Below are 12,454 nucleotides of genomic sequence, written 5' to 3' on the forward strand. Positions count from 1 at the left end.
TTGTTGTTATTGTGCATGGCACAATTAACAAGGTAGATGCATTTGAAATGGCAATACGAGCTGTTGTTAATATAATTCTCAAACAAATGTATGTTGACATTTCATGTGTACAATAAGAGGTTTTGTTGTTTTTTTCGCGGTGCATCTACCACTGCGCCGTGAATCTTCTTTTGCCTGACATTGGCTTAGATCCAGCAATCTATTCTATCTTGTTGTTGCCTTTTTATTACCTCAATAAACGCCTGGGTTTTTTAGTTGTATCTCATAGAATCCCCCAGATTTTGGAAACGACCTTCATTTAGTCAATATAATACTACCAAACAGAATACCCTTTCTAAAAGAAATTGTGTTTCTATAGACCATTTCTGAGAGAAAGGGTGTTTCTATAGACCCTTTCTGAAAGGAAGGGTGCTTTTATAGATCCTTTCTGAAAGAAAGGATGCTTCTATAGACCCTTTCTGAAAGGAAGGGTGCTTCTATAGACCCTCTCTGAAAGAAAAGGTGCTTCTATTGACCCTTTTTGAAAGAAAGGGTGCTTCTATAGACCCTTTCTGATAGAAAGGTTGCTTCTATTGTTTCTATAAACCCTTTCTGAAAGAAAGGCTGCTTTTATAGACCCTTTCTGAAAGAAAGGCTGCTTTTATAGACCCTTTCTCAAAGTAAGTGTGCTTCTATAGGCCCTCTCTGAAAGAGAGGATTCATATATAGACCCACTCTGGAAGAAATGGTGCTTCTATAGACCCTTTCTGTTAGAAAGGGTGCTTCTATAGACCCTTTCTGTTAGAAAGGGTGCTTCTATAGACCCTTTCTGATAGAAAGGGTGCTTCTATAGACCCTTTCTGATAGAAAGGGTGCTTCTATAGACCCTTTCTGATAGACCCTTTCTGATAGAAAGGGTGCTTCTATAGACCCTTTCTTTTAGAAAGGGTGCTTCCATAGACCCTTTCTGATAGAAAGGGTGCTTCTATAGACCCTTTCTGATAGAAAGGATGCTTCTATAGACCCTTTCTGATAGAAAGGGTGCTTCTATAGACCCTTTCTGATAGACCCTTTCTGATAGAAAGGGTGCTTCTATAGACCCTTTCTGATAGAAAGGGTGCTTCTATAGACCCTTTTTGATAGAAAGGGTGCTTCTATAGACCCTTTCTGATAGAAAGGGTGCTTCTATAGACCCTTTCTGATAGAAAGGGTGCTTCTATAGACCCTTTTTGATAGAAAGGGTGCTTCTATAGACCCTTTCTGATAGAAAGGGTGCTTCTATAGACCCTTTCTGATAGAAAGGGTGCTTCTATAGACCCTTTCTGATAGAAAGGGTGCTTCTATAGACCCTTTTTGATAGAAAGGGTGCTTCTATAAACCCTTTCTTTTAGAAAGGGTGCTTCCATAGACCCTTTCTTTTAGAAAGGGTGCTTCCATAGACCCTTTCTGATAGAAAGAGTGCTTCTATAGACCCTTTCTGATAGAAAGGGTGCTTCTATAAACCCTTTCTGAAAGAAAGGGTGCTTCTATAAACCCTTTCTTTTAGAAAGGGTGCTTCCATAGACCCTTTCTCAAAGTAAGTGTGCTTTTATAAACCCTTTCTGAAAGAAAGGGTGCTTCTATAAACCCTTTCTGAAAGAAAGGGTGCTTCTATAAACCCTTTCTTTTAGAAAGGGTGCTTCTATAAACCCTTTCTTTTAGAAAGGGTGCTTCCATAGACCCTTTCTCAAAGTAAGTGTGCTTTTATAAACCCTTTCTGAAAGAAAGGGTGCTTCTATAAACCCTTTCTGAAAGAAAGGGTGCTTCTATAAACCCTTTCTTTTAGAAAGGGTGCTTCCATAGACCCTTTCTGATAGAAAGGGTGCTTCTATAGACCCTTTCTGATAGAAAGGGTGCTTCTATAGACCCTTTCTGATAGAAAGGGTGCTTCTATAGACCCTTTCTGATAGAAAGGGTGCTTCTATAGACCCTTTCTGATAGAAAGGGTGCTTCTATAGACCCTTTCTGATAGAAAGGGTGCTTCTATAGACCCTTTCTGATAGAAAGGGTGCTTCTATAGACCCTTTCTGATAGAAAGGGTGCTTCTATAGACCCTTTCTGATAGAAAGGGTGCTTCTATAGACCCTTTCTGATAGAAAGGGTGCTTCTATAGACCCTTTCTGATAGAAAGGGTGCTTCTATAGACCCTTTTTGATAGAAAGGGTGCTTCTATAGACCCTTTCTGATAGAAAGGGTGCTTCTATAGACCCTTTCTGATAGAAAGGGTGCTTCTATAGACCTTTTCTGATAGAAAGGGTGCTTCTATAGACCCTTTCTGATAAAAAGGGTGCTTCTATAGACCCTTTCTAATAGAAAGGGTGCTTCTATATACCCTTTCTGATAGAAAGGGTGCTTCTATATACCCTTTCTTTTAGAAAGGGTGTTTCTATAGACCCATTCTGAAAGAAAGTGTGCTTCTGTAGACCCTTTCTAAAAGAAGGGGCGCTTTTATAGATCCTCTATGAAAGAAAGGATGCTTCTATAGACCCTCTATGAAAGAAAGGGTGCTTCTATAGACCCTTTCTGATAGAAAGGGTGCTTCTATAGACCCTTTCTGATAGAAAGGGTGCTTCTATAGACCCTTTCTGATAGAAAGGGTGCTTCTATAGACCCTTTCTGATAGAAAGGGTGCTTCTATAGACCCTTTCTGATAGAAAGGGTGCTTCTATAGACCCTTTCTGATAGAAAGGGTGCTTCTATAGACCCTTTCTGATAGAAAGGGTGCTTCTATAGACCCTTTCTGATAGAAAGGGTGCTTCTATAGACCCTGTTTGATAGAAAGGGTGCTTCTATAGACCCTTTCTGATAGAAAGGGTGCTTCTATAGACCCTTTCTGATAGAAAGGGTGCTTCTATAGACCTTTTCTGATAGAAAGGGTGCTTCTATAGACCCTTTCTGATAAAAAGGGTGCTTCTATAGACCCTTTCTAATAGAATGGGTGCTTCTATATACCCTTTCTGATAGAAAGGGTGCTTCTATATACCCTTTCTTTTAGAAAGGGTGTTTCTATAGACCCATTCTGAAAGAAAGGGTGTTTCTATAGACCCATTCTGAAAGAAAGTGTGCTTCTGTAGACCCTTTCTAAAAGAAGGGGCGCTTTTATAGATCCTCTATGAAAGAAAGGATGCTTCTATAGACCCTCTATGAAAGAAAGGTTGCTTCTATAGACTCTTTCTGAAAGAAAGGTTGCATCTATACACTCTTTCTGAAAGAAAGGGTGTTTCTGTAGACTTTTTGTTTGTTTTCTCTGAAATTTGTTGTACCTATGGCATGTTGAAAACGTAAAAAAACTCTTTATCTCGTATTTGTGCAATACTAACCCCCTTAAATCGTAATTGCCGGGAATTCGTACAATTTGCCTGGTCGCCTGAATTACGAATGATCGTGATTCTATTGCAGATCAAATTGGATTATTATTTAAATACATCTTGCAATAAATGAAACTCTTGAATAATTTTTATTCAAATTTTTATACAATGTGTACATTTGGGTGCTTTTAAAAAATTTCATGGTCAATCTTTACATTTCATTGTGGACATTTTTTATGGCGATAACTATGTATGTTCCCATGAGGGTTCTATTCGGCAGTCGAGCGAAATCACGTATGTGATTACAATATTTTAAATCAAAATGTATGAGTTCGATAATATTTATGACAAACTGCTGATGATAATTCATTGTTTCATAGAGCAATCCGGCCGGACTGTGTCTTCAAAATTCTGCCGCATTTCTTACATTCGTATTTTGTACATCGGTCCAATGAATGTTTGTCATTACACATTCTGTGCAATCAAAATCCACAAAACCATTCTGTAAAATCATTGCTGTAGATTCGTGTCTTGGTACCAAATCCTTTATAGCATATTGAGCAAATATACTCTATATCTATTTGCGAAGAAAGTCTATTTCTCATATGCCCCAGGAGAGTCACATTTATGTTCAGCAAATCTCTGATTTTCCGGATGCACCCTGTACGAATGCATATCAAGACCTCTTTGTGTGGTAAATTTTTGTTTACACATTCCACAGATATACTCTGAATCTATAGACGATGGATGTTTATTTTTTATATGTACCCTAAGAGTAGAAGATTTCGCATAACAACAACCACATATTTCACACTTATTTTCAGCAGGTGTTTGACTTTCTGGATGCATCCGGTCGGAATGCCTTTTAAGACCAGTTTGTGTGGTAAATCTTTGATTACAAATTTCGCAGATATACTCTGAATCCACAGGCGTAGGATGTGCCATGTTGGTATGCCTATCAAGACCGATTTTTGTGGTAAATCTTTGATTACAAGTTGCACATATATACTCTGAATCTATTGACATCGGATGTTTATGTCTTATGTGTGTCCGCAGACTATGAGCTTGGCCATAACAACGACCACATATTTCACACTTATGTTCTGTAGGTTTATCAGTGGAATGATCTTGATGCAACCAGGTAGAGTGCGCTTGAAGACCTTTTTGGGTGGGAAATCTTTTGTTACAAGTTTTGCAGATATACTTGGCAGGTATACTACTAGGCAAAGAATGTGTATATCTCATATGTGCCCGTAGACTTCCAACATTTGTATAAGATCTACCACATTGTTCACGTTTATGTTTAGCCGGTGTTTGAGCTACTTTATGCTTCCGGTAAGAATGGCTATCAAGACCTGTTTGTGTGGTAAATTTTTGATCACAAATTTTGCAGATATACCCTGTGTCTAGAGACGAAGAATGTTTGTTTCTAATGTGCGCCAGGAGAGATTTAGTTTCCGTAAAACAACTACCACATAATTCACATTGATGTTCAGCTGGTATTAGAACTACTCCATGCTTGCGTTGCGAATGTACATCAAGGCCTTTTTTTGTGGGATATCGTTCATTACATATTTCGCAGATATACTCTGTATCAATTGACAAAGGATGTTTTGCTCTCATATGTCTATTTAGAACTGTTTTTTCTCTATAACAACTACCACATATTTCACACTTATATTCACGAGGTGTTTGAGTGGGATGCCTGCGGGTAGAATGATTACTAAGACCGGCTTGTGAGGTAAATCTTTGATTGCAAATATTGCAGATATACTCGGAATTTATAGACAAAGAATGTTTTTCTCTCATATGTCTCCGCAGATATTTATCTTCTCTAAAGGAATTGCCACATTCTTCACATTTATATTCCGCAGTTGCTTGATGCGCCCGGTAAGAATGCACATTAAGACCTATTTGTGTTTTAAATTGTTGGTTACAAATTTCGCAGATATACTCGGCATTTACAGACAAAGGATGTTTAAGTCTCATATGTCTCTGTAGTTTATGAAATTCTCTATAAGAACTGCTACATAGTCCACATTTGTGTTTACGAGAAGATGAAATATCAGATTTTTTACTGTTCTTATCTTTGCCGATTTTATCAGATTTTTTAAATTTTCCAACATTTTTATTTGAAACCATGGAAATATTCATAGAACCCTCTTCACTATCGTTGGCTTCAGGACCACTACTGTCCTGATCATTTTCGTGCACATCCATTATTTCTAATTTGGGTAAGGATATCTGTTGAGTTGTTGTAGTAGTTGGAAGTTGTGGTGTAACATGTTGTTGGTGTACTACTTCATCATCATCAGATTTCAATGTAGGTGATGACGGGGTATAGATGCTAGGTGAATCCTCTGACAAAAATTCGTCCATTTCATCCACATCCTCTTTGTTGGTTGGATATTCTGGTAAAAATTCGTCCATTTCATCCATGTCCTCTTCTTTGATTTCATCAATTGTGGATTCATCGACATTCTCTGGTAAAAATTCATCCATTTTATCCAAATCTAGTTTATCTTCTTTAATATCATTTCCTATGTTTGTTAACTGTTCAAGTTTTTTTGTATTGTAGGTTAGTGTATTTGTATCATTGTTGGGTTCAGTTTTTATAGAAACATTTTCCGACATCTTTATTTTGAATATCTTACTTTTTCAATTAAGGAAAACAATATAGTAAAACAATGTATTTGGGCTGTAAAATAGAAACAAAAATTACATACTTTACATCTTTGTGACAACATTTAATTTTTTTATTATATAAAATTGGTTATTTTTTCTTAAGACAATTTGAAGGCTTTTTTATTTATTTTCACGATTAGAATCGTCCAAGTACACCATGGCAACCCTCAATAGATTTTTCTTGCTTTCAAGCGATATTAGGTCTGTACGATAACCCAAAAATTTGTACAAATTCGTACAAATGTTTACTGAATGCTGTTCGATAACAAAATTATCCAGGCAAAGAGAGCGAGCTTAGAGATCCTCTCAATTTTCTCCTGCCTCTTCCTCTTTTTCCTTCTACATTGCCCTTTATGATGGTTTGCAGGAATTTATACTTTTCATTTCTCATCAGGTGTCCCAAATATGCGATTTTCTGAGCTTTGGCATGTTGCAGCAATTGTCTATCTAAACCCATTCTGCCTTAAAACGTTCTGGTTTGTTACATCATCAGTCCATGGTATCTTTAAAATCCTTCGGTAGACCCATATCTCGAAGGGTTCAAGTTTTTTCTCATCTGCAATTTTGATGGTCCATGTCTCAACTGCGTATAGTAGTACGGACCAGATATAGCATTTCACGAATCTGACGTTTGTTGAGAGGCTTATATCGTGATTTGTAAAGACTGTTTTGTATTTGAAAAATGCATCTCTGGCCATCTCTACACGACGTTTGATTTCCTTGGAAGAGTCCCATTTTTCATTTAACAATACTCCAAGGTATGTGAAATTAGTGACTCGCTCAATATTTTTATTAATTTTTAGTATGGTATGATAATGGTCATTTTTCTTATTCACAACCATGTAATTTGTTTTTTTAATGTTTATTTTTAGGCCATTTGCTTCGCTCACACTTGTAAGTTTATCTACGAGCCTTTGTAAACCAGGTAGACTGCTAGCTACTATTACGGTACCATCTGCATATCGTATATTATTTATTGTTCGTCCATGTATTTTTATCCCTATTCTTTCATTTTCCACGGCTTCATTAAATATTGTTTGGGAATAAATGTTGAAAATAATAGGAGACAATATGCACCCCTGTCTTAATCCTTTTGATATAATAATTTCGTCCGTAGTTTCGCCATTTATCTCAATCCGTGCAGTTTGACTCCAGTATAAGTTTTTAATACATCTTATTTCCTTCTCCCCAACTCCAATGTCTTTCAATATATCTGTCGTGTTGCAGTGTGTCAAATTCCTGTTCATAATCTATGAAGCAAAGGAAAACATCTTTCTGGACATTTCTGCACTTCTGCACCAGTATCTGCATGGAGAGTAAAGCCTCTCTCGTCCCCATGCCCTCTTTGAATCCAAATTGTGGTTCTCCCATAGCTTTTTCACATATGGGGTATATTCTTGTGTGTATTATTCTTAGAAACATTCTAGGATGTGGCATGCATCTTCTTCGGTATTGCTATAAAGGTCGATAATAACCAGTCAGTATCATATACATTATTAAAGAGTTTTACTAATATTTGTATATTGCGCCCATCTATTAGCTTCAACACTTCGGAAGGTATTTGCTCAGGTCCTGTAGATTTGTTTGTCCTTCAGCGTTGTAATTGCATGCTCAACTTCAGACTCCGTTATCGGATTTCCAGCAATATTGATATTAACGTTTTCGTTGTTGGTTTCGTTGTTCGTTTTTTCCAACGGCTCTTTATTTGTTCTGTTTCAAAAATTGGCTGGTTGTTGTTATCAATAAGCGTTGTGGGGATATTTTTCCTATAAATTCCGGCCGCTTCTTTCAATTTTTTGTGAAGATTAAAATCATCGTGCATATTCTGTAGGTGTTCAATTTCTTGGCACTTTCTATTTAACAGTGCGTTTTTGGCAGCATGAATTGCTGTTCTAATTTCTTTGTTGATTTCCCAATACTTCTCGTAATCCACGTTCTTAAATTTACTGCGTTCTGCTCGAAGCTCAAAAATGTCATTGGTCATCCATTCCACATTATTGTTTCTAGTGCAGTTTCCAAGGGAGTTTTCAGTAATTTTACATATTGTGCCCTTCACATTATACCAGAGGTTTTCCAAATCGTTCATGTCGATCCTTCATAGTTCCTTGTTCATGCTATCCTTTACCCCGTTTTTAATTATTGGATCATTGAGTTTCTCACAGTTAATTCTGACCCTAGTCCTCTTTTTTCGTATTGTTGCTTGTTTTATTCGGATATATAGCATTAGAAGGTTATGATGGCACGTCTGCTCCTGGGTAACTTGAACATTTGGTCACGCAGCTCCTATATCTTTTATTTATCATAATGTAGTCAATTTGGTTACGCACTATATTATTTCTGTTATCCTGTGGTGATTTCCACGTATAAAGCCTTCTGGGGTAATTGAATTGTGTGTTAGTGATTGTAGTTCCATGCTCTTGACAGAATTGTATTAACCTGTCACCCCTTTCATTTCATTCGCCGAGACCAAAATTTCCTGTAATACCGCATACCTCTTCGCTTCCTACTTTGGAATTGAAGTCGCCCTGAATTATTGTAATTTCATGCGATTTCGTCATTTTTAGCAATTCATTGATTTCTTCTTCTTTCAACCTCGTCCGTATTTCCATCACATGTGGGTGCATATACTTGAATAATGTTTAAGTTAAGCGGTTTACCTTTTATTTTTATCATCATTGACCTATCGGACATTGGAACAAATCCAGCAACACAGCCAGCAACATTTTTGCTAACGATGATACCTACACCTCTTCTGTGTGTCCCTTCCATATTTCCTGAGGAGTATATCGACGCGTTTTGGGATTTAAATGTGTGACATTCCGTCCACCATGTTTCACTAACGCCTAATATATCTATGTTAAATCTGTTCATTTCATTGATAGTATTGTTAAGTTTTCCAGACTCATACAATCTTCGAACATTCCATGTTCCAAAGTTCAGTGTTTTCTTGTTTTTACCTCCGGGGATTCTTAGCACCCTCGATTGGCCGGAGACTGAGGGCCGTGTGTTTTGTTGGTTGCTCATATTGTATGATTTTCATGGGAGAGTTACTTCAGTGGTTTCCCGTGGCCTTCTGAAGGGTTTATAGTTTTCCATCTAATTTTCAGCCGCTCCAATGGAGTACAGACGCTGTTTGCTGCCGCCGAATCTCGATCAGACGCTGCCCTTTCCTTTTATTTTTGGTTCGCCCCACATATTTTATTTTTGCGGTACCCGTCATATCTGATGAGCTTTCCCCTATCCTGGGGAGGCGTCCGATGGGAGAATAAAAGAAAAAACTCCGCACGGACAATTATAATTATATTGATTATATTGACTGATATTTATAACAGTATGATGTATGTATATAAATTGAAGAATAAATAAACAAAAAAATAATTATTTTGTGTTTTTAAATTGGAAAATCTCATTTCAATCGCCAACTTATAGGCCATTTAGATATGACATCATTAGCTGGATTTAGCGCATTATCTGGTTATATTTTTTTTGCAAGAAAATACAAAAAGTTTCAAGCTTATACAAGAAACAAGGTAGATACATCGCTGAAATGCAATAACAAAATCAATTTAAAATGTCAAAATTTGTAAACAAGAAAAAAATTATATTTGCTTTGATATACAAAATTGATCTTAATCATGGCACAATAATAAGGTACAGCGCCAAAAATAGCTGATTTTCAGACTAGTTGTCAAAATGCATTATTGTGAATAAAATCACACACAAAATGTAAACAAGCAATTCACAGTAATGCATTATTGTGAGCAAATTTGACGTTTGACATGGTATGATGTAACACCTTCTTATTCCACCATGATCTTAATCAACCAAGACTAATAGTTGCGATGTCTAAACGATAAACTAATTCTTTGTTAGCTCTTTAGTTAGCATTAGTAGCATAATGTGCTAAAAATTTCAATATAATAGCCTGTTTATATTGTAGCTTTTTGCAGAGTTAACCTTCTTTATAAGAATTCTTTTTAAACATAAGCAATGAAATTGACATTTAAACCCAGTGGGTTTGCTAAATCCGGTTATAATTAAATGTACTATTATACAATAAATTTGTAATTTGCCCAATGAATTCAATTTACAACAACTTTATTTGAGGTTTCAAATTCGATCAGATGGGCTGATGAATCTACCTTGGTTATTGTGCTATGAACAAAAATCAGCTGACTGTCATTTAAATCCTCCAAAGGTATATCTAAATGCAATCAGATTTGTACTGGATTTATTAAATCCATTTGAGGATTTATGGCTAGTCGAAATGAGCTATTAAAACGCATTTTACATTTAACATGTTTTATAAAACACTCATCATTTAAGTTGTCAATTTCATACAATATCTGTCAAATAAATGACGTAACTCCCAAAACAGCTGTTTTAAGTGCAAGTGTAAAATGCATTTAAATCGCATTTTTCTCGAAACTAGATTTTTTTTGAGATGTGTCACTCTTTAAGTAAATGATCGCCGGCACCAAAAATTGTACGCTTCGATATGTGATACCAAAAAAAAAAAGCGGAGTCGTGAAGAAATAATTTGACATTTGGAAAGCAAACAAAGAGCTGATTGAGCTTTCTTTAATATTACGTTTACATATAACCGTATTTTATAAACTCACTGCGTTTTAAATATTAATTCCATTGGATATACGTTAAATATGTACATCCAAATAAAGAAGGTTATCACTTCAAAAAACTATAATATAATATGTGTGTTCGTTTACTCAAAATTTTTACAAATTGCTACTGGCTGTTGTTCGTTTAGTCTACAGTACAATGCCAGAGACCTTACTCGCTTACAAGAAGTTACTGGACTTGTACAAATTATTGAGTAAACGAACACACCTAATGAATCCAGTGATTTAAGATTTATAAATGTCTTAAGTTAATAATCATCTGTTATTTATTAATGCAAAGTTAAGTTTAATTTTACATACCCACATGGATAAAAACCATATGTATGTACATATGTTTTATTCTATTCAATTTATTCTCTTTTCAAACTGTTCAAAAGTTTCAAAAAGTAATGCCAAAAAAATTGCCGTCCGTTTTTTTTTTTCTGATTATTTGGTTTAAACAATTTCGCCCAATGTGAAAGCAAACCAAAAGACACATACTCTCATTACCATCCACAAACCGTCTGTGGAGTTTTTTGACATTTCACATGTTTGCTTTATTTAATAGACACTGTTCTTTTGCAATGGGAAAACACAAGAATAAATATAAATACATACATATACCACATATACCTTGAATTTGATTGTTTAATCATTAAACTTTAATGACATTTATTGTTAATTTATTATGTTTTTTTTAAAACTTTAACAAAAAATTAAAACTAAATAACGCGTAGGTACAAAGTGAAGAATGGTGCCGGCCAAACTATGCTCTGTTGTCGTTTTAACAAGAGACCCAAATTGTGTCAACAACGTGGGTGAGAGAGAAGAGATAACATTGTTGTTATTGTACATGGCACAATTACCAAGGTAGATGCATCAGCCCAGCTGATCGAACTTGAACTGTAAAAAACAACAACGAAGTTGTCCGAGAGAGAAGAGATACCAACCATTGTTGTTATTTTTCTTACTTACTTAGGCGGCCATCAGACCATCTGCTTTTTCACATGTATGTTGTCACTTTGGGTATACTAATATACAGAACAGCTGATGTCGGCCTAAGATCGGCGTTAAGTTCGGCCGGGCCGAACTTGTTATACCCAGGGATGTCAACTGTTCCGAGGTAAAAATCGCTACAGCCACATAAGCACCATAGGTCTGTAGCGGTTTTTACCTTAAAACAGTTGACATTCCTGTTTAAACTTGGCACCCCTGGTTATACCCTCCACCCCAAGTTGTATTGAAGTAAAATGGAATAATTAGTTTCCTTTCGTGTATGAAGAAGACTTAATGCTAAATTTCAGCAATTTCGGTAAAACAATTTGAGGCACCATTCTATGGGGGCTATTTCAAAACGTCGATCTATACCGACAAATTTCTGACGGAAAGTGTTTAGCCGTAGTCGCTAGTGTTTTTAGCTATAAGTTTATTATAATGTTTAATTGTAATAAATATTTTAATAAATAAATAGTGTTTAGACTCAAAGAAGACTAAATACCAAATTTCCTATATTTCGGTAAGAGAATGTGGCTAAAACTTAAAAAATACCGAAAATCAAGAAGTACGCTTCTATGGGGATATAGGAAGACGTGAACCTATACTGATAATACTCTTCTGGAATATTTTATAACTCTTGGAAGACGAAATAACGAATTTCAGCCATTTCGGTTGGATATTGACGTCACAATCTTCAGTATTACGAAAATCGGGAGGTACCGAAACGTGGACCTATTCCGACGAATTTTAGTCAGAAATGGGGCAATATGAAAGCGTGGACCTGTACAGACATATTTCTGGCGAACAGTTTTATATCACATTGCAGAC

At 35.9% G+C, this 12,454-nt stretch overlaps 4 protein-coding genes across 6 annotated transcripts in view; 2 read left to right on the top strand and 2 right to left on the bottom strand.

Moving 5' to 3' along the window:
* Nucleotides 1-12,454, top strand: part of LOC141403826 (uncharacterized) — a 153,155-nt gene that overhangs the window by 67,016 nt on the left and 73,685 nt on the right. The window lies entirely within an intron of this gene.
* LOC141403779 (uncharacterized) overlaps nt 1-12,454 on the top strand; it is a 137,184-nt gene that overhangs the window by 66,473 nt on the left and 58,257 nt on the right. The window lies entirely within an intron of this gene.
* The window catches only part of LOC141403808 (uncharacterized), a 28,317-nt gene that overhangs the window by 6,922 nt on the left and 8,941 nt on the right, over nt 1-12,454 (bottom strand). Inside the window, exon 1 of one of the 2 annotated variants that reach the window (XM_073986791.1) lies at nt 11,264-11,405. The exons of the other annotated variant lie outside the window; for it this stretch is intronic. The gene's annotated coding sequence lies outside the window, so the exon portion shown is untranslated. Of the gene's footprint in view, nt 1-11,263; nt 11,406-12,454 lie in introns of those variants that run through there. 2 annotated transcript variants of the gene reach the window in all.
* On the bottom strand, nt 3,473-11,296 carry LOC141403740 (uncharacterized). The gene is made up of 2 exons (XM_073986626.1): nt 11,249-11,296; nt 3,473-6,024 (listed from the first exon to the last, which is right to left on the bottom strand). Exon 2 carries the CDS (start codon nt 5,958-5,960, stop codon nt 3,921-3,923), a length of 2,040 nt encoding a protein of 679 aa, XP_073842727.1. The 5' UTR covers nt 5,961-6,024; nt 11,249-11,296; the 3' UTR covers nt 3,473-3,920.

Source organism: Musca autumnalis, unplaced genomic scaffold (genome assembly GCF_047663935.1).
Source record: "Musca autumnalis isolate F117 unplaced genomic scaffold, ASM4766393v1 scaffold_4, whole genome shotgun sequence".
NCBI classification, from domain to species: domain Eukaryota; kingdom Metazoa; phylum Arthropoda; class Insecta; order Diptera; family Muscidae; genus Musca; species Musca autumnalis.